Source organism: Mauremys mutica, chromosome 3, assembly GCF_020497125.1.
Source record: "Mauremys mutica isolate MM-2020 ecotype Southern chromosome 3, ASM2049712v1, whole genome shotgun sequence".
Classification (NCBI taxonomy): domain Eukaryota; kingdom Metazoa; phylum Chordata; order Testudines; family Geoemydidae; genus Mauremys; species Mauremys mutica.
The window spans coordinates 3,377,716-3,396,343 of record NC_059074.1 but is presented as its reverse complement, the minus strand read 5'-3'; the positions used below and the strand labels follow the sequence as shown (position 1 = coordinate 3,396,343).

General features: G+C 62.3%; 1 protein-coding gene across 4 annotated transcripts in view; it reads left to right on the top strand.

Moving 5' to 3' along the window:
* AGBL5 (AGBL carboxypeptidase 5) overlaps positions 1-16,333 on the top strand; it is a 48,999-nt gene extending 32,666 nt beyond the window's left edge. Inside the window, exons 10-15 of one of the 4 annotated variants that reach the window (XM_045012080.1) lie at positions 9,297-9,467; positions 11,488-11,603; positions 12,596-12,642; positions 14,108-14,259; positions 14,714-14,805; positions 15,068-16,333. In XM_045012080.1, the coding sequence (XP_044868015.1) occupies positions 9,297-9,467; positions 11,488-11,603; positions 12,596-12,642; positions 14,108-14,259; positions 14,714-14,805; positions 15,068-15,145 (656 nt within the window). In that variant the 3' untranslated portion in view covers positions 15,146-16,333. The remainder of the gene's footprint in view (positions 1-9,296; positions 9,468-11,487; positions 11,604-12,595; positions 12,643-14,107; positions 14,260-14,713; positions 14,806-15,067) is intronic. The other 3 variants (XM_045012078.1, XM_045012077.1, XM_045012079.1) reach the window with 3 other exon arrangements.
* Positions 16,334-18,628: the final 2,295 nt, after the last annotated feature.

The following is an 18,628-nucleotide window of genomic DNA, read 5'->3' as shown; positions in this document are numbered from 1 at the left end:
TGTTTTAAACCTGCTGCCTATTAATTTCATTTGGTGACCCCTAGTTCTCGTATTATGGGAATAAGTAAATAACTTCTCCTTATCCACTTTCTCAACATCACTCATGATTTTATATACCTCTATCATATCCCCTCTTAGTCTCCTCTTTTCCAAGCTGAAGAGTCCTAGCCTCTTTAATCTTTCCTCGTATGGGACCCTCTCCAAACCCCTAATTATTTTAGTTGCCCTTTTCTGAACCTTTAGTAGTGCTAGAATATCTTTTTTGAGGTGAGGAGACCACATCTGTACACAGTATTCAAGATGTGGGCGTACCATGGATTTATATAAGGGCAATACTATATTCTCCGTCTTGTTCTCTATCCCCTTTCTAATGATTCCTAACATCCTGTTTGCTTTTTTGATCGCCTCTGCACACTGCATGGACATCTTCAGAGAACTATCCACGATAACTCCAAGATCTTTTTCCTGACTCGTTGTAGCTAAATTAGCCCCCATCATGTTGTATGTATAGTTGGGGTTATTTTTTCCAATGTGCATTACTTTACATTTATCCACATTAAATTTCATTTGCCATTTTGTTGCCCAATCACTTAGTTTTGTGAGATCTTTTTGAAGTTCTTCACAATCTGCTTTGGTCTTAACTATCTTGAGCAGTTTAATATCATCTGCAGACGATTGGCCCCTGTGGGTTCCATTTGAGGAAAAATTAGGGAAAGCCGTTCTGTTTGGTTCCCCACGTGCTGTGTTCAGCATATCGATTGCAGCTGGCAAAATCAATGCAGCAACTCATCTCAAATGATGCTTTCTGAGCTTGGCCAGACCCAGACTTGGCTTTCTTGAATTGGACTTGTTGATACAAAAGTTCTGCTTTCCGGCACTGGAAAGATGACTTTGGTTTTCCTGTGTTCCTTGTCAGGGGTTTCCAAGTGTCATTTAAGTTTGTTAGGTGTCATGGTGTCGCTAGATAGCACCGTGGGGTGTAGCAGGCATTTCTGGCCTTTCTTCGTTCTTGACCAAAACACTGGTGAAGCCATTATCAAAGAAAGCCCATCAAGTTTGTGGGCACATTTCTTGGACTCGTCTTTCGTTCCTAACTGCATCACTAGACTCTCCGCTGGAGGTTGAAGCAGATGCTTTGTGTAAAAATGAGCTCACTGGGTCTCTTACCATAATAGTTCATTGTTAGGTGAGTGAGGCCAGGACATAGGAAGGCCCTGTGTGGTGATACTGCGGCAGCATGGAGACAGTGACTCTTTTCGTGTGCGCCAACAGGGATGCAAGAAGAGATATGGACCTTGCCTTAAGGAGCTAACAAGCCACTGCAGAGTCTCATCTGAGGAGAGGCCAGCACAGGCTCCTCCCAGCTCAAGCAGAGAGGATGCCCACAGCTAAGGATCTTCTGCACTCAGGTCCCTCAGCTGGATGCTTGCACAGCTGGAATGGTGCAAATGGCCAAACTGGCATCTGCAGAGCCAGTGTGTCTGGAACTGCGCCACAAACACTGCGCCAGGAGGCTGCGGTTTTGATCTACAAAATGGTGGCCTCCGCCCAGTGCAGGACCTGTACAGTGTGTGCAAGATCACCCTGGGCAGAGGCTGCTATTTTGTAGATCAAAATTGCTGCTACCTGGTGTCACGAAGTGTGGGGGAGTCAGAGCCCTGCACCCCCGGGCTCCCTGCGATTCACCAGGACTCTCAGCCAGCCAGTAAAGCAGAAGGTTTATTTAGACGACAGGAACACAGTCCAGGACAGGTCTTGCAGGCACAGATAACAGGATCCCCCCTGTTAGGTCCATCTTGGGGCCCCAGGTGCCCCACAGCCCCCATTGGGGATCAGAGCCCTGTCTCTGCTTCCCTTCTTTTCCCCAGCCAGCTCCAGTCTGCCCAGCCTCCTCCAGCCCCTCCTCTCTGCTCAGCTTCTCTCCTGGGCCAGGAGGTCACCTGACCCCTTTGTCTCCAACACCTTTAGGTGCACTTTTGCAGGGAGGGGCCCGGCCATCAGTTGCTAGGCGACAGAGTGTCAGGCATTCGGCTGCATGGCCCTTTGCTTTGCTAGATACTTAAGATCTGCACACAGCACCCCAGTAAGAACAGTCCCACTTCGTCACACCTCTCCCCCCTTCGAGACCGAACTGAGCGGGGTCACTCCAGCCAGTGACCAGGAGAAGTTCAAACCCACCTACATTCCCATGGCTGCCCCAGGGCCCCCCCCGTTCTGGGGGGAGAGTTACCCCAGGTCATTCCAGTTTCCTGCCCCCCTGTAGGTCGGGGGGACTCGAGGGCACTTGCAGGTTGCAGGGGGAAGGCTTATGCCGCCCGTGCCCCTTCCCTACAGCCATTTTCCCCCTGTCCTGGGCCTTCCTCCCCTTCTGGCAGGGGTCACAGGAGCGGCAGTGCTGCCGGACATGGGGGAAGACCCCAGGCCAGTAAAAGCTCCGTAGCAGCCTCTGCTGGGTACGCCAGGCTCCCTGGTGCCCTGAGGGGGGAATGTCATGGGCCCGATACAGCAGCTGGCGGCGATACTTCTGGGGAACCACCAGCTGCCTCCTGATCCCCTCTGACTCCATTTTCCCTGGGGGAGCCCATTCTCCCACAGGAACCTTTTCTGGCCACCTCCCCCCATGGTCTGTCCCCCACCGAGGTCGGCCAGGTCCCTTAACTTCCGCAAGGAGGGGTCTTCTCGCACCTCAGCCTGGAACTCAGCCGCTGGGGCAGGGACGGGGATCTGCTCTCTCTCACCGGCTGGGTCTGAGGCCACAGCCCCTCTGGGTCGTGCCCCTGGGCGTTCCCTCCCCACCACGTCAGGGTCCGGCGCCTCGGGCCGAGTACCTTCCCCGTTGTCAGGGCGCAGGGCCCTGCGTCGGCTCTGACTACGGTTCACGACCAGGGCACCCCGGGTGTTACTTGGCCAGTCCTCGAGGTCCCCCCCCATTAACACCTCCGTGGGCAAATGTGGGTGCACCCCCACGTCCTTGGGGCCCTCCTTGTCCCCCCACTTCAGGTGCACCCTCGCTACAGGCACCTTGAATGGGGTCCCGATCACACCCCTCAGGGTCAGGTAGGTGTTGGGCACCATCCGATCTGGGTCCACCACCTCGGGCCGGGCCAGCATCACCTCTGCGCCCGTGTCCCAGTACCCAGTGGCCTCCCTCCCGTCTACCTCCAGGGGAACAAGGCACTCGCTCCGGAGGGGCAGCCCCGCGCCCACCCTGTAAACCCAAAACTCAGGGCGGGGAGCATCCAGCCCCTCGGAGGGGCCGACCCAGGGCCCCCCTCCCTCCTTCGCAGGTGGCACGTGGCCAGCCCCCCTTTCCTGCGAACGCTGCCTCTCATCCGACTGGGTCTCTACCAAGTTAACCCAGTGGGGGGTCGGTCTGCTCAGTTTGTCCGTGGGTCTGGGGCACTGGGACTGCAGGTGGCCCCTCTGGCCACAGTGATAGCAGCGCATGTCCCGTTGGTCCCCTCGAACCGGTCGGTTGTCCCTGGCGCTGGCCGTTCCCTTTGGGAGGGGGTTCTCCCGATTCCCCTTTTGGGTGGTCTCAGGGTGACTCTCTCTCTGCATCGAGGCAGACCTGCTCCCTCGAGACGCCTCCCTATTATCCCCTGCCCGACTGTCCATGTGTTGGTTGGCCAGCTGGCCTGCATGCTGCGGGTTCTCCGGCTTCTGGTCCATCAACCACAGCCTCAGGTCAGACGGGCACTGCTCATACAGGTGCTCCAGTATGAATAGGTCAAGCAGGTCCTCTTTAGTTTGGGCCCCAGGTATCCACTTGCGGGCATATCCCTGCGCCTGGTTGACCAGTTGTAGCTATGTGACCTCCCGGGTCTTACGTTGACTCCAGAACCTCTTCCGGTACATCTCCGGGGTCAGCCCAAACTCGCGGAGCAGGGCCTCTTTGAACAGGTTGTAGTCTCTCGCCTCCGCCCCTCTCATTCGGCTGTACACCTCCACGGCGGTGGAGTCCAGTAAGGGGGTGAGGAACGGGATCCTGTCTGCAGGGTCAACCTGGTGCAGCTCGCAGGCATTCTCAAAGGCCGTCAGGAAGGTGTCTATGTCCTCCCCTTCCTTACGCCGGGCCAGGAAGTTCTTATCGAAGCTCTTTGTAGGCTTGGGCCCCCCCTCACTCACCGCAGCCGGGGCCTCCCTGCTTTTCAGCTGGGCCAGTTCCAGCTCATGTTTACGCTGCTTCTCCTTCTCCCTCTCCTCGTGTTTACGCTGGTTCTCCTTCTCCTCCAGCTCACGCTGCCTCTGTCTCTCCTCATGTTTCCTCTGTTTCTCTCGATCCTCCAGCTCTCTGTTTTATCTCTCCCAGTCCAGCCGCCTGCGCTCCACGGAGGCCGAGCGTCGCCGGGACGATCCCCGGCTGGGGGGTGAGCTTCGCCGGGCCGACCCCCTGCTGGCCGGGGGGAGTCACGGTGCCCTCGGTGGTCGCTGGGCTCCTCCTCCCCCTCCCCCTAGGCCTAGGGGTGGGAGGTCTCGGGACGCCCTCAGCAGCCGGCTGCCCACTCCCAGCGGGGACAGACACTGGTGCCTGCGCTGCCTCTGCCCGGCTGCTTCCCTCAGACACAGGGATCGGTGCATTCATGCGATCTTCGTCCTCCAGCCGGGCAATCAGCTGGGCCTTGGTGAGCTTCCCACTGTGCAGCCCTCTCCGCTTGCACAGCTCCACCAGGTCGCACTTGCGCTGCTTGGCAAACATCTTCCTGCTCACAGGCCGGGGTGCTTGCTGCTCCCCACGGGCTCCAGGGGACCCCTAGTGTGCCAGTCTCTGAGGTCACCACCTCTCTGCCAGGGTCGAGCTGCAGACTCCTCCGCCCCTGGGACCGCTCGCTGCGATCCCCCGGGGGACCCTGTTACTGCAAAGTCCTTCTCTCTGGTCCCACTCTCCCAGGGGTTAATCACCCCTTTGTTTTACTGCTCCGCAGTCACTTACTGCAGGAAGCGCCGTCCACGGGGTGCAGTAGATCCCACCTCTGCCACCAGTTGTCACGGAGTGTGGGGGAGTCAGGCCCTGCACCCCCGATCTTCCTGCCGATTCACCAGGACTCTCAGCCAGCCAGTAAAGCAGAAGGTTTATTTAGACGACAGGAACACAGTCCAACACAGGTCTTGCAGGCACAGATAACAGGATCCCCCCGGTTAGGCCCATCTTGGGACCCCAGGCGCCCCACAGCCCCCATTGGGGATCAGAGCCCTGTCTCTGCTTCCCTTCTTTTCCCCAGCCAGCTCCAGTCTACCCAGCCTCCTCCAGCCCCTCCTCTCTGCTCAGCTTCTTTCCCGGGCCAGGAGGTCACCTGACCCCTTTGTCTCCAACACCTTCAGCCAGCACCTTTGCAGGGAGGGGCCCCGGCATCAGTTGCTAGGAGACAGAGTGTCAGGCATTCGGCTGCATGGCCCTTTGCTTTGCTAGATACTTAAGATCTGCACACAGCACCCCAGTGAGAACAGTCCCACTTCGTCACACCTGGCATGGCATTTGTGGAGCTGGTCCAGACACATTCAGGGGCTGACAGCATCATCTCTCAGGCCCGTTGGACCTGCTGCCCCATATGCTTACGGCACAACCCCATTTGGGGCCACAACCCACAGTTTGGGAGCCTATGTCCTACAACACAAGAATGTCCACACTGGGTCAGACCAGTGGTCCATCTATCCCAGTATTCTGTCTTCCGACAATGGCCAGTGCTAGACGCTTCACAGGGAATGAACAGAACAGAGCAATTATCTAGTGATCCACCCCCTGTCGCCCATTCCCAGCTTCTAACTGTCAGAGGTTTAGGGACACTCAAAGCATGGGGTTGCATCCCTGCCCATCTTGGCTAATAGCCATTGGTGGGCCTGTCCTCAATGAATTTATCTAGTTCTTTTTTGAACCCAGTTATACTTTGGTCCTTCACAACATTCTCTAGAAATGAGTTCCACGGGTCGACTGTGCATTGTGTGAAGAATTCTTCCTTTTTGTTTGTTTTAAACCTGCTGCCTATTAATTTAATTGGTGACTCCTAGTTCTTGTGCTACGAGGAGTAAATAAGGAAGTGTTATTTACTTTCTCCACACCGGTCATGACTTTATAGACCTCGGTCATATCCCCCCTTAGTCGTCTCTTCTCCAAATTAAATTATTACAAACAAACAAACAAGTAAAAGATGCACTTCTAAGAATAAAATCTAATTTAACAAACTAGAGTCTTTTGCCCCAAGTCAGGTTTTCACCTAGATTCAGTTTATAGAGACTGAACATCCATTTTTTACAGATCCACCGCTCGGGTCTCTTCTGTCTGCCCAGTAGTGGATGCCAAAATGACTTTGTCATTGCTTATATCTTCCAAAGACTCAGGAAGGTTTCCTGGAGCTGCAGCTTCCATTCCCCATGAGAGTGTTAAGTGTCCATCTCCCATTCTGGTTTGTCTGATGGCTTTGTCTACCTTGCATGTAAATGTACCTTCATTGTCTGTGCCTGGCAACCAGGCTGGTCAGACAAGGAGCTGCGTGTCCCTTTGTCTTGGGCGGGCTGGGGTTCCTGGCCTGCTTGCTAGACACATTTTAAGAACTGAATTCTAGCATGTATTTCTAATGTTTTATACACACCCCAGATATACACACAGGATGGTTTTCGGGACCAGAGTGTCACCAGTTTGTGTATGCCTTACATCATGCCTTTCGGATACTGATGGACAACAATGTGTGAGGTGTAGTGAGTATGCCAGGCCTGACAAGCTGCTGCCACAGTAGTGAACTGCCAGTGGGACTCTGTGGCAACTCCCCGCCACCCTCACGCATACACCGTTTTCTGTAACGAAAAGGTTTCTTCCAACCCCATCCCCAGACTGGGATGTCAGTCAGGGCCTCATTCACCAGCACTTCACACCTTAGATGGCAGGAGAGTGTTAGCTTTTTATTGGGGCAAGACTAAATCCTGTCGGGTGTCTTCCAGGCCGACAGAATTAGAGGGGCCCCCATTTCTCCTCAGAGACTCTCCAAGCACAGTTCTGGTTGTATCCTCTCGACAGCGCGCAGCGTGGGCAACACCGGAAGTGGATTCCAGCGCACCGTGGGACGCGGCTCGAAAAGAAGAGCTTACTTACAGCGCCCAGGCCTGACGTTCTGGAAGATTTGTCCCTACGGGTGCTCTGCCACCCGCCCTCCTTCCCCTCTGTTTCCTCTCGTCTCGGCGGCACGTTGGGGTTAAGAAGGAACTGAGAGGGTGGTTCATCTGACACTGCCCCTTCCCCCAGGCTGGTGTCCATGCGCACCGGCGGTGCAGTGCCTGGAGGGTCAGACGTCTCAAAGAGCTCGTTTCCACAGTCCCGGCTCTGGCAGAGTGGGGCAGGGCAGCAGAGAGGCACCGGCTAGCCTCACCCGAGCCAGGGGGCGGGAGGGCGAGGGCCTTGGCTGACGAGAGCAGGCACAGACACGCCAGGCCGCATTTGTAGGCAACTTGCATGTTTTTAACTTTCACAAAGTTTCCAGTTTCTGGTTTGGGGGGTGGGGGGGAGTGGTGGGAGGGAAAACTTTGACCAAAATGAACGTTGTTCTTAGAAGGTTTTTGCTTTGGTCAAACAGCCCTTTTTTGTCCCCACCTGCACAAGGCAGCTGTGTCCCCCGGCCTGGCTGACTCCCTTCCCCTTCCAGCTGGGCTTTCAGCCGCAGCTTGCTGTGCACGCCCAGTCCCCGCTCCTGCCTGGTCCCCTCGGAGCCGGCTCCGGGCCAGGTGGGGCACGAGCAGAAAGGGGGCCGGCTCTTCACCTCGGAGGAGCATGGAGAGCTTGTACGGGGGTGTGTGAGAGGACACAGCTCTCAGCAAACCCCTTTCCACGCCTGCCTCCGTGGCAAAGGGTCCCTGTTCAAATGGCCAGTTTGCACGTTGACTAGGCAGCTGCCTGCTGCTGCGTCTCCAGGGGCTGTAGGAACTGAGCGAGAGCGAGGCCGGTACGTCACAGCGCGTGCCCTCGCTCCGCTGTGCATCTCCGCGCACTGTAAGTCAGAGCGGACTAGGGGCTTCCTTTATCCACCCAGCTCTCCTGCTGCAGAAATAACACCAGCCTTCTCTCCCCCCCCCCCCCCCGAGTGCTCCCCACGCAGGGGCTTCCTGCCAGGCCAGCTGTTCCCCCGGGAGGCCCCTCCTGCTGTGGGCTGAGCCCCGCGGAGCCGAGTGCCAGCTCCATTTCATTCCCAGTGGGCCCCAGGGCCCCCCAGCTGTGGCACTGGAATGGGGCAGCAGAAACGTGCCCAAAAGTGCCAAGTGGGATTGGGGCCCTTTTGTATGACCTGCCCAAAGAGCTCACCAGCGCGAGAGACAGCGACTGCAGCTCGGGGCCAGGGGGTGCCCTGCCAGCAAGTGAGCCAGTCACTGCTGGCCCTGTGCTCGCGGCAGGCTGATGGTCGCAGGAGACGTCAAATGGCGGCCTGATGCCATGGCGCTTGGGAAGAGTTTAACCCCAGTACCTTGGCCTGGTTCCTACTTGATCATTAAACTGTCACCCTGAAATTCCCTCGCCACTTCTTGTTCACTTCCTGTCCTAAATTCCTGGGGGGGGGGGGTTGCCATGTGCTGCTTAGGAGCTGCTGTGTTCCTCCCCAGAGGTGGCTGGTGAACCTTCCAGGCTGTGGCGTGTTGCGTAAGGGTGGCCTGTGTACTCAGTGCTGTGCGCTCCCCCAAGGCCTGGCGGGCTGGAAGACGGATCAACCCCCCAGCAGCTGCAGAGTGTGGAGGGGGGCTTGTCGCGATGGTTCTCTGCCATCCTAGGCGGGCTGCCTTGAGCTGTTTTGATGGCCCAGCCTGGTGCTCCAGTTAGGCTCCGAGCTAGGCGTGCCCTGACTGGGACCTGCAGCTCTGGCTCCAGCGGGAGCTGGGGCTGCAGATCTGGCCCCTCCTGTTTCGGAGCCTGGTCGTACTTTGAGTGCCTCGTGGGAGTGGTGCCCGGGCAGGTCGTGGGGATTGCTGCCCCTGCCAGGGCCATCTGGAGTCGGGTGCTAGCCTGACCAGCGGGCTGCCAGACCTGGCTGCAGATTGTCCTGTCCCTGGGGGTGCCCAGGGGGCCGCTCACGCCAGCTCGGGCGGCGCCCCCACAGTTTGGAGGGGCTGGCGTCAGGCAGAGCTTGCAGCAGGGAGCTGAGTCGCTCTGCCTCTGCGCTTGGCAGGCTCCTCCGCCTGGCAGGAGGCTGTGGGTCCTGGGTGTACTGGTGTGGAGATAGCTCTGATGGGGGGCATAGGGGCCTGTGGGGCACTGGGGGAGGGGAGGGGGCAGTACCACCAGCCCCTTCCTGAACTTCCTTTTCAAACTCCCTCCTCCCCAGAGCCCCGCGTGCAGGACAAGCGGCGCCAGCAGCACCTGACTCTGCTGCGAGCAGCGACCAGCAGCATCCAGCCGCCAGCACCTCTCCCTCCCTGTGCCAGGCGTCTGTCCCAGCCTCCGCCGCCCGCCAGCCTGCGCCCCTGCTCCCTGCCAGCCTCCCTCAGCATGTCAGGTTTGTGTCTGCTCCACCCCCGGCCTCTCTGCGCTCAGCCCGTCTCTCCAGGCCAGGGCCCAGGCCTTAGGCGAGAGGCTCCCCCAAGCTAACCTGGCAGCAGTGCTGGGCGAGGGAGGCCTGGACACGGAGCTCACGCAGCGGGCGTTGCATCCTGCTGTGTGGGACGCTGTGGAAATATGGGCCGGTCCCTGGGCTCTGCTGGGGGGCCCGCCCCGTTCCATGCCCCCCCTCCCCCGGTGCGTGCCAGTGTCTCTGCGCCCAGACCCTTCTCGCCAGCCCAGGCCTGTCTGCAGGCAGGTCGCTTGGTTACTGTGCCTCTGTCCTAGTGACTGGCTGCTCCCCGGCGAGGCCTGCGTGGGACGGCAGCAGGCGGCTTCCATTGTGCTCCAGTGCTGGGCTGTTACTGTCCCCAGGCCCTGTGGTGCAGGCTCCTCCCGGCTCCCTCAGGCAGCTGGATATGCCACCTACGCTAACAGGGCCAGGCCCTCCCAGAACCAGCCCGGCGAGGCAGCGCAGGACTCAAGGCGATGGCCTGTGTGGCGGGAGAGGCCGGGCCCTGACTGAAATAGCCTCCTTGTGGCCTGGGGCACGCGGCGTGTTCTGAGCCCGTGCCACACCCCAGAGAGGAGAGCAGCCTGCGCCCCTCCCCACGTCCTGCAGGCCAGAGCAGGGGCAGGACAGGCAGACGCTGCTCTGGGGCTGAGGCATGGGCTGCAGGAAGGGACGTGCCCAAGGAGGCACCAGACCTGGCTTTGCCCTCACAGGCCGTGGAGGGAGCTGGGACCCTGGACCTCCTGCATCTGAGCCCAGCTGTGCCCTGGCTGCCTGTTCTTCCCTCGGGCACTCTGCCCTGCCCGGCCTCCCGGGGCCATGGGAGGGTCAGTGTGGCTGCCCCAGGGCGCGGTTGTACTCTGCTGTGGGGGTGATACGCTGCTGCCTGGCCTAGGCCAGCCTTCCCTGCGTTCCTGTATTAGCCGCACCGGTGGGAGGAATAAAGATTTTTCCAAAGATGGCGTCTCTGGACTCTCCTTTCACAGGTCCCCATGCAGCTCCACACCAGGGCCGCTCCCTGGGTGCTCTAAGCATGTGGGCATCTGGGCAGCCCTGCTGCTGGCCCCCTGCGGCTACTCTTCTCCGACCACACTGGCCCAAAGCTGCCACTCAGAGTCATGGCCCCTGCCCCTCGCTAGAGACAGTGCTGTCTCTCGGCCGAGCCGCGGCCCTGCTGGCACTCGCCCTCGGCCTGGAGGTGGGCTTGGGGCCTTTGGCTCCTGGGGGAAGCTGCTGACCCCATTTTGGGGGGACGGTGGGGTGAGGTGAATGATAAGGTAACGAGTCATCCCCTGCCTGCCCAGAGGCCTTCCAGCCAGCAACGGCCAAAGAGTGAAATGTCCCAGCACCCTAGCGTGGCTCCATGCTGCCAGTAGGGAATCTGAGGCACTCAGCCAGGGGTGACTCCCTGGTGGGGGTAGGCAGGGCAGAGGCAGGGATCGAGCCCTGCTCCCCAGCTGTGCTCTCTAGCCACTAGCCTTTGCAGCGCTCTGGCCCTGGCAGGGAGGGGCAGGGCCCCAGGCAGCACACCCGGCTTGGAACCAGGATGTCCTGTGGCCCGTCCCAGGGAAGGGACCGTGCGCTCTGTGCGCACAGCTGAAGCCAAGAGCCCAGCTGGCGAAGCAGGGCTTGGAACTGCTCCATGGCTGGGCGTGGGCACCAGCCTGTCCCAGTGACTAGATCCTGGCGTGCAGCCGGTCGGGTGTGCCCTGGGGCCGCTTGGGCCTGGATTCTGCGGGCTTTCCGCCTCCCTTTGAACTCACAAGACCTGGTCACCCGTCACACACTGTCACAACAGGGCTCAGCATAGCCGGCTTTCCCTGCGTACGTACCACCTCTGCCCGCACCGCGGCCCATCGGTACCATGGAGGTACAGCCAGCGAAGCCCATGAGCACTGCTCCCGCAGTGTGCCCTTCCAGGTGCCCGGGGCTGACGGTGTTCAGCTCTCTTTTGTTTGTTACCTAGGGACCTCGCCCACGGGCACTAAGGCCGGGGCTCTGGTGGTCACCAGCCGTGGACTTCAGGCAGCAGAGCACGGCCGGGGAGAGCCGAAGACCCCCTATGGCACGGCGCTGGTGCAGGTAACGCTCAGAGCTGGGAAGAAGGTGGAAACCAACCTGCCTGCTACCCCCTGAAGCCGCTAAGCCAGCCCCTCCCTGCCCCTTGTGGTGACATGCCTGCTCTCCGGGATCCCCCACCAGCCCCCATAGAGGTGGGGCTCCTGCTGGGGGGGTTGGGAGCCAGGCACCTCAGCCCCATTCTCTGGGCTGGGCAACGGGCCCATTAGCTCACCCGGGCTCAGTCCCCGGCCAGGGCCGTCCGAACTCCTTCCCTGTGCTGAGCCAGGGACTCGCCTGCCGGAGCTTGACTGGCAGCCGCAGGCAGAGACCAGGAGAGCCGGGGCCCCTGCAGCGCCTGGGAATCGATGGGGTGGGCTGCACAGACTACAGCCAGGGAGCTGCATGAGGAGAGATGGGGGGCGGCCTGGGAGAGGTCGGGCGCCCACCTATAGCAGAGCGGGGTGTGTGGGGCACCGTTTCCAAAGGGAAGTGTTTGGGAATTGACATTTTCCTCTGTAACCCTGCTCCTCTCCCCCCTTCCCGCCAGCCCCCACGCCGGCTGGCCTGCTGCGGAAGGTGCTAGCCTCTGGCTGGCAGTCACGGGAGTTGCTGGGTGGCTCTGCTGGCCCCATGCTCCCTTGGGAGAGGCTGACCCCCAGGGCTCTGGCTTGCAGCTCTGCCCAGTGACTGGATTCCTCCTTGGGCTGAGTACAGCTCCTGCTGGGTCCCTGGATTCCCATCAGACCCTATGGGCTCCACTCTGCACTTGCTCTCTGTGCTGTGTGCACGGGGGAGGCTTGGCTGGGTGGGGACCGCAGGCTTGGAGCTGCCCTGGAAGCCACGGGACGGAGGGGTGACCCCCTCATGCTGCAGGTGGCCAGAGCCCCAGGGGATGGGCAGGGTGGGCTTGGCTGCTCTCACCCCATCTCCAAGCTGGCTGGGCTGGAAGTCACCCCCCCACACACACACACGCCCCCCTGCCCTCTCCAATCATCTCCTGTCTTTCCGCTTAGAACCTTCCGAAGAGGCTGAGCACCAGGAAAGTCCTAGAACCACCCAGGTACCGTGTGTCCTGCGCTGGGGGAGGGCACTGGGGGGCCGTGCCCCAGGGCAGGGGGGCTCCGGGCAGCTCCCTGACCACAACACCCCACGGCCTCCTGGAGCCCCAGTCCCACCAAGCACTGGCCAGGCAGGGTGTTCCCAGCTCTGGCTCCCTGGTGTCTCTGGCCGCCCCGCGGGGCACGGGGAGCCCATCACACTACATGAGGCTATTCGCCAGGCTGGGCAGGGCTGGTGCCCCAGCCCCCGTCTGCCAGGAGCTGGGAATGGGGACGGGATGGGGCACTGGATGATTCCCTGCTCTGTTCACTCCCTCTGGGGCCCCTGGCACTGGCCACTGTCGGCAGCCAGGCCCCTGGGCTGGATGGACCCTTGCTCTGCCGCAGTCTGGCCGATCTTGTGTTCTGCCCTGCCCTGCCCTGGGGGAGGAGCAAGCGGGGGCTGTTGGGAATGCGGTGCTGGGGATCCAGCCGGGCCCACTGCAGGTACTTCCTATGGTGTGAGAGCAAGCCCTGGAGCCCCCCTTCACCGGCCCTGCCTCGGACCCTGCAGCGCTCTGTGCGCCGACCCATGCTGTGCCCCTCCCCCGCTGGCTCTGTGCCCCAGGGGATGCAGCTACCCCTGTAACGCACTCTGGGCTTGGCTCTCTGCCCCCTGCTGCCGTTGTGGGTGCAGGAGCCAGGCTAGGGGGTGCGGCTGGAGGAGCGGACCCAGCCCCACTGACTGCCAGGGGGCTGCTGCTGAACTCAGACCCTGGCTGCCTGGGGAGCCTTCCTTGGCTAACATGCCCCTGCTGGCCACCTGCTCCAGCAGTCACTGCCCTGTGGCCTGGGGCTGGAGGGTGGGGCTTGGTGCAGCCAGGAGCAGTGAGCACTGCTGCCCCTGTGCTGCCGGGCAGGGCCTGGCCAGTGGCTGGGACTGCAGGGCTCCAGTGCAGCTGCTCCCGGCCCTGTTGCTTTCTATGGGGCCCAGGGGGAGCAGGTGCAGACTCAGGGGCTGCCTGGGCGACACGGCCCCTTCCCAGCCCGCTGAGCATGCCCCCTGGGGAGGGACACCCCGACCCCTGCCCCCAGCACCCAGCAGGAGCTCACAGCTGGCTGGCCCTGCTCCAAGGGGATGCAGCCGAGCGCTGTGCTGCCCAGAGGGAGAGGACGCGGCTCCAGCGGGTGGGTTCGGATCAGGCCCATTGGACCCTCCTTGGCAAGATGCCCCAACCACTGTCCATTTTGGGGCCCCTGGGGAGCCCCGCAAGCCAGCTCCTGTCCCGGCGTGCGCCTTTGCTTTCGCCCTGCGGCCAGGCCCAGCTCCAGGGGTCGCAGTGGGTCTGGGGTGAGCCTGGACTGAGCCCCTCTGCTCCCAGCGCTGGGAGGGCAGAGTCGAGCAGCAGCTTTGCTGGCACCAGGCCAGGCGTGAGGGGCACCGGCCCTGGCGCTCCTGCGGTAAGTACTGCCTCTGGCTCTCTGCAGCCTGGGGCCGCTGCGCCCCAGCAGGATCCCCGTCCGCAAGAAGGCAGCAGCACGCACCCCGAGTTTGCTGGGACTCGGCAGCGAGAGCACCTCAGCCCTCAAGGTCTGGAAATACACCCACGCTGGAGCCCTGGCCCCAAGGTCTCTGCCAGGTAGGGCGCTGCGGGCACTCGGGCTGGTTCATCCAGGTGTCCTGCCACAGACTAGCTGCCAGGTGTCAGACCCCAGCAGCCTCTGCTGGGCCGTGCTGGCCGTGGGGCCGCTGGGGTTAGGAGCCAGGTGGCTGCTGTCTTCAGTGCAGGCTGCCGGCTGGGCCCCCCTTCCAGCACTGGACCTGCGGGGGGAGGGGCATTGCATGGTAAGTGCTTGATGCCACTCTCAGCCCTGGGCACCAAAGCAGGAGCAGCTCAGGCAGCACCTGGGCAAGCTTCCTCCTCCTGAGCCAGCGCCACCCCTCCAGGGGCAGCCAGCCTGCCTGGGAGCACAGCGCCTGTGCCCAGACCCTCTGAGGCTACGGACCAGCCGGCGGGTGGCACCTTCCCCACTCCCCGGCTGGCACTACGGGGAGGGGGGGGCTGCTGACACTCTGGCTCTGTTCCTCTGCAGCATTCCCAGAGGACACTGCATCACTCAGCATGGGGATGCAGACAACAGAGCCGCTCTTCATCTGCGACGACCCCGAGGGGCTGCTCCGCGAGGTACCGGCCCCCACGGACGTTGGGAGGGAGCTGGGGAGCCCACCCCAAGCAGGGCCCATGTCTCCAGTGCTGCTCCCGGGGCAGGCAGCCCTGGCATCAGAGCTGCAGCTTGGCCCTGTCCTCACCGGCTTGGGGGGAGCACTGGCGGGTGGCCATGCTCTGCGGTGCGCTGGCTTCTCAGGCTGGCACTGCTCTGGGCGAGCACGTGGCCTGCCACAGAGCCCCCCTCCCAGCCCCCTGAGCCTGCTCTTCTCTGTTGCAGCATCTGCCAAGCCGGGCCCCAGACTCGCCCCCGCTCAGCTCCTACCACAAGATCCTGTCCTTCTGCACTGAAGCCTGAGTGCAGCCACCAGCTCCAGCTGTCGCCCGTCTGCACTCGCCTCCGTCTCTAGCTGGGTGCAGCACCTGCCCCCGCGCTGCCCTGCTGCAGGGGAAGTGGGGCTGAGCCGAGCAGCATCCCCACCCTGCCCAGGGCTTGCTCCAGCCTCCCCTTGCAAATGGAGGGAGAGGCTCCTGCTCGCCCTGCAGGGTCCCCTTGCCCAGTTCCCACAGAGCCATTGCTGGAGCAGCCAGGGCTCTGCAGAACACCCGGCCTGAGCAGAGGGGGACACTGCTGGGCTCCCCAGCTAGACCCAGAGCCCTGGGTGTGTCCCCGCTAACCTCCAGCCATGGCCATGTGGAGGACACTCGGTGCAGCCAGCTGGCTGATTTGGGTCACAAGCTTGGGGGTGCCAACAGCAGCCACGGTGCCAGGGGCTGGAGATGGGGGTGATGCCCGGGGAGCAGCTGCAGACACCATCACTGTGTGTGTCTCCGGGGGCAGTGGAGAGGGTTGGGCAGGGCTAGGCACTGGGTCAGGCTGCTGCACTCGCCCCTATGCTGGGGTGCAGGAGAATCAACCCGGGGCACAGGGCTTTCTAGCAGGGGCCAGCTGGTGCCAGGGAGGCCCGGGAGGCCCAGCCCTTCTCCCTTTCCACTAAGCCAGAGCTCCCATGGTGTGTCTCAGAACCGGGCCCGTGGGCAGCCCCCTGCTGCCACAGTGAGCCTGGGGGGCCGTGTCTCCCCACAGTAGCGTGGCCCCCGCCCCACACCCAGCAGGGCTGTGGAGGCCACTTGAGGGAGCGTCCGTGGGCGTCTCCGCGGGCAGAGTACAGTGCCAGCAGCACCTCAGAGGGCTCCAGGGTGGGTATCTCCCGTCGGGGCTCTCCCCGGCACACCCCACGGGAACAGCTTGTCACCCGGGCAGGCCATCGCAAAGGCTGCTTCGTGAGCAGAACCAAGTCAGGCCGCGGAGCTGCAGGTCGGCTCCCATCCCCGTGTGCCTGGGCCCCAGGCTAGCAGCTTTGGCCAGCCCCTCCGGGTGGGCAGGGTCAGGGCTGGAGCAGCCCTGCAGCCAGCCCCCAAGGCAGAGCCATCGGTCGCTGCCTCCCACTCAGCCCAGCCGCTCGGGAGTTGTTCAGGGCTTTGACGCTATTTTGATGAGAGAGGGTTTGTCTTGTGACGTGTTTCTATTAAAGTTTGTTTGGAAGAAATGTCCCCTGAGCTCTGTAGTCTGGGGCAGGCCTCTCAACGGTGCCAGGAGCCTGCGGCGCCCAGGGCAGCAGCGAGAGGGCTGCTGGTCCAGGAAGGCAGGAGTAGAGCCCACTGTGTTCACCGGCAGGGTGCTCAGGGGGAGGCCTAAAGTCAAGGCTGGACTGATGGAGGAAGGGCAAGCGAGCCAAGGGCCAACTTTGCCCCCTTGGAGGAGAAGGGGTTAATGCAGCCTGCATGCTGTGCCCACAGTACAACCGTCAGCACCGCCAGGCTGGCAGGAGCCACCGCTTCCCTCAGAGCCTCTCCCGCGACGGGAGCCCCCGCTGCCAGCAGAGCAGATGGTCACTGGGGTCCCTTCTGGCCTGGGGATCTGCCTGGCGCTATCTGTACCCAGGGCTGCTCTGACGCAAGTCACCAGGAGACCTTCCTCAAACACCTGCCTCTTCCGCGGGGCTGCCAAGCCCAGATTTCTCTGCCCGAGAGCATGGGGAGCTGGGGGTGGGGCCAATGGCTTCCCTGTCCTCCCCTCCCCTTGTGATCGCAGCAGGAGTCTAACCTGGGCCCCAGCTGAAGGGCTCCTCCTCTCCTAGCAGCCCGAGCAGCATGCTCTGCGCCCCACAGGCAGGGCTCTGCTGGCACCGCAGTGACACCGAGACGCCCGCACACGGGAGGTTCCAGCCCTTTATTTGTGTCTGCACAAAGCTACGGCGCGGTGCGATGTGGAGCCAGGCTGCGGGGCCTGGGGCGGCTGTCAGCTCTGCTTCTGGCCATGGCAGGCCCTGCTCAGGGCTCGGGCTCTGTCGGGGCAAACAAGAACAAACAGCTCAGGGTACAAGGGCAGTCGGGAGGGAGCCGGCGCTAATGCCACGGGGACCAGTCCCCGCCCCCTTACGCGGCTCGACTGCTGCATCTGAACGGCCCCCGGGCAGGCCTTGCAGCTCACAGGCCAGACGTGCTGCCAGGGAAACCAGCTCCAGCCAGACCCACTGGGCCAATGCCCAGGCTCACTGGCCAGCTAGGGGAAGGGGCATCATAAACCTCCCCTCCCCTCCGGAGAGCACGATGCTCATGGGGAGACGTCTAACGACCAAGCATCCAGCGGTGTCTGTGTCACCAGGGGCCGAGACCCCACCCCAGCTCCGAGCAGCCAGCCAGTGCCCAGCGGTGTCTGTGCCACCAGGGGCTGAGACCCCACCCCAGCTCCGAGCAGCCAGCCAGTGCCCAGCGATGTCTGTGCCACCAGGGGCTGAGACCCCACCCCAGCTCCGAGTCCCCAGCCAGTGCCCAGCGATGTCTGTGCCACCAGGGGCTGAGACCCCACCCCAGCTCCGAGCAGCCAGCCAGTGCCCAGCGATGTCTGTGCCACCAGGGGCCAAGACCCCACCCCAGCTCCCAGCAGCCAGCCAGTGCCCAGCGATGTCTGTGCCAATGGGCTGAGAAACCCCACCCCAGCTCCGAGTCCCCAGCCAGTGCCCAGCGGTGTCTGTGTCATCGGGGCCGAGACCCCACCCCAGCTCCGAGCAGCCAGCGCTGTCTCCCGGAGCTGCAGTGCCCAGGTGCCAGAGCCGCGGGGGCTGAGGGGGCTGTGGGCCGGGCGTTACCTGCGGGGTGGCCCCTCACTCCTGCTTCTTGGGGTTGTTGACAGCCACGTAGTGGCAGAGAACCACGAGCAGGAAGAGCGACACGCCCAGCATGTTGGTGAAGATGGCGAGCTGCACGTCGGTGATCATCCTGCAGGGAGCGGGACGGGTCAGCGGGGGTGGGGGAGGGAGGTGTGGGGGGGTCCTGGGGCTGAGGGGTGATCCAGAGATTGGGGGAGGGAGGTGCCAGGGGGGATTTCAGCTCTGCCTTGTCCTCTGGGAAGCGGCATGGGGAGCCGGGGGGCCCTTCCCCATCACTCGTCTGGGAGGTCTCCTGGCTTCTCCTGCTGCTGCTCCCCAGGGCGGGTTGGGGCACTGCCTCAGGGCAGCTGGCTTTGGCCTCCTTCACCCCCATTGTGGGCCCGTGCTGGGACCGGTGGGTGAGGGGCTCCCCGGGGCCTGGCTGGAGCTCTCCCGATTGCCCCGTGGAGAGGCTGGAGGGCCTTGGCGGGGGGGGGGGGGGGGGGGTATGGCAGACATGGAGCAGGGGCTGGGTTTGGCCTCTGGGCTCTGCTCCTGCCGGGGCAGGCGGCAGGAACATCCGTAAGGACTCCAGGATCCCCTTGGGCAGGCCCCATCTCCGCTCCAGGGCCAGTTTCCAGGCGCTCCCTGCTTTCCCTGCGCAGGAAGAGCAGGCTGCCCGCCGAGCT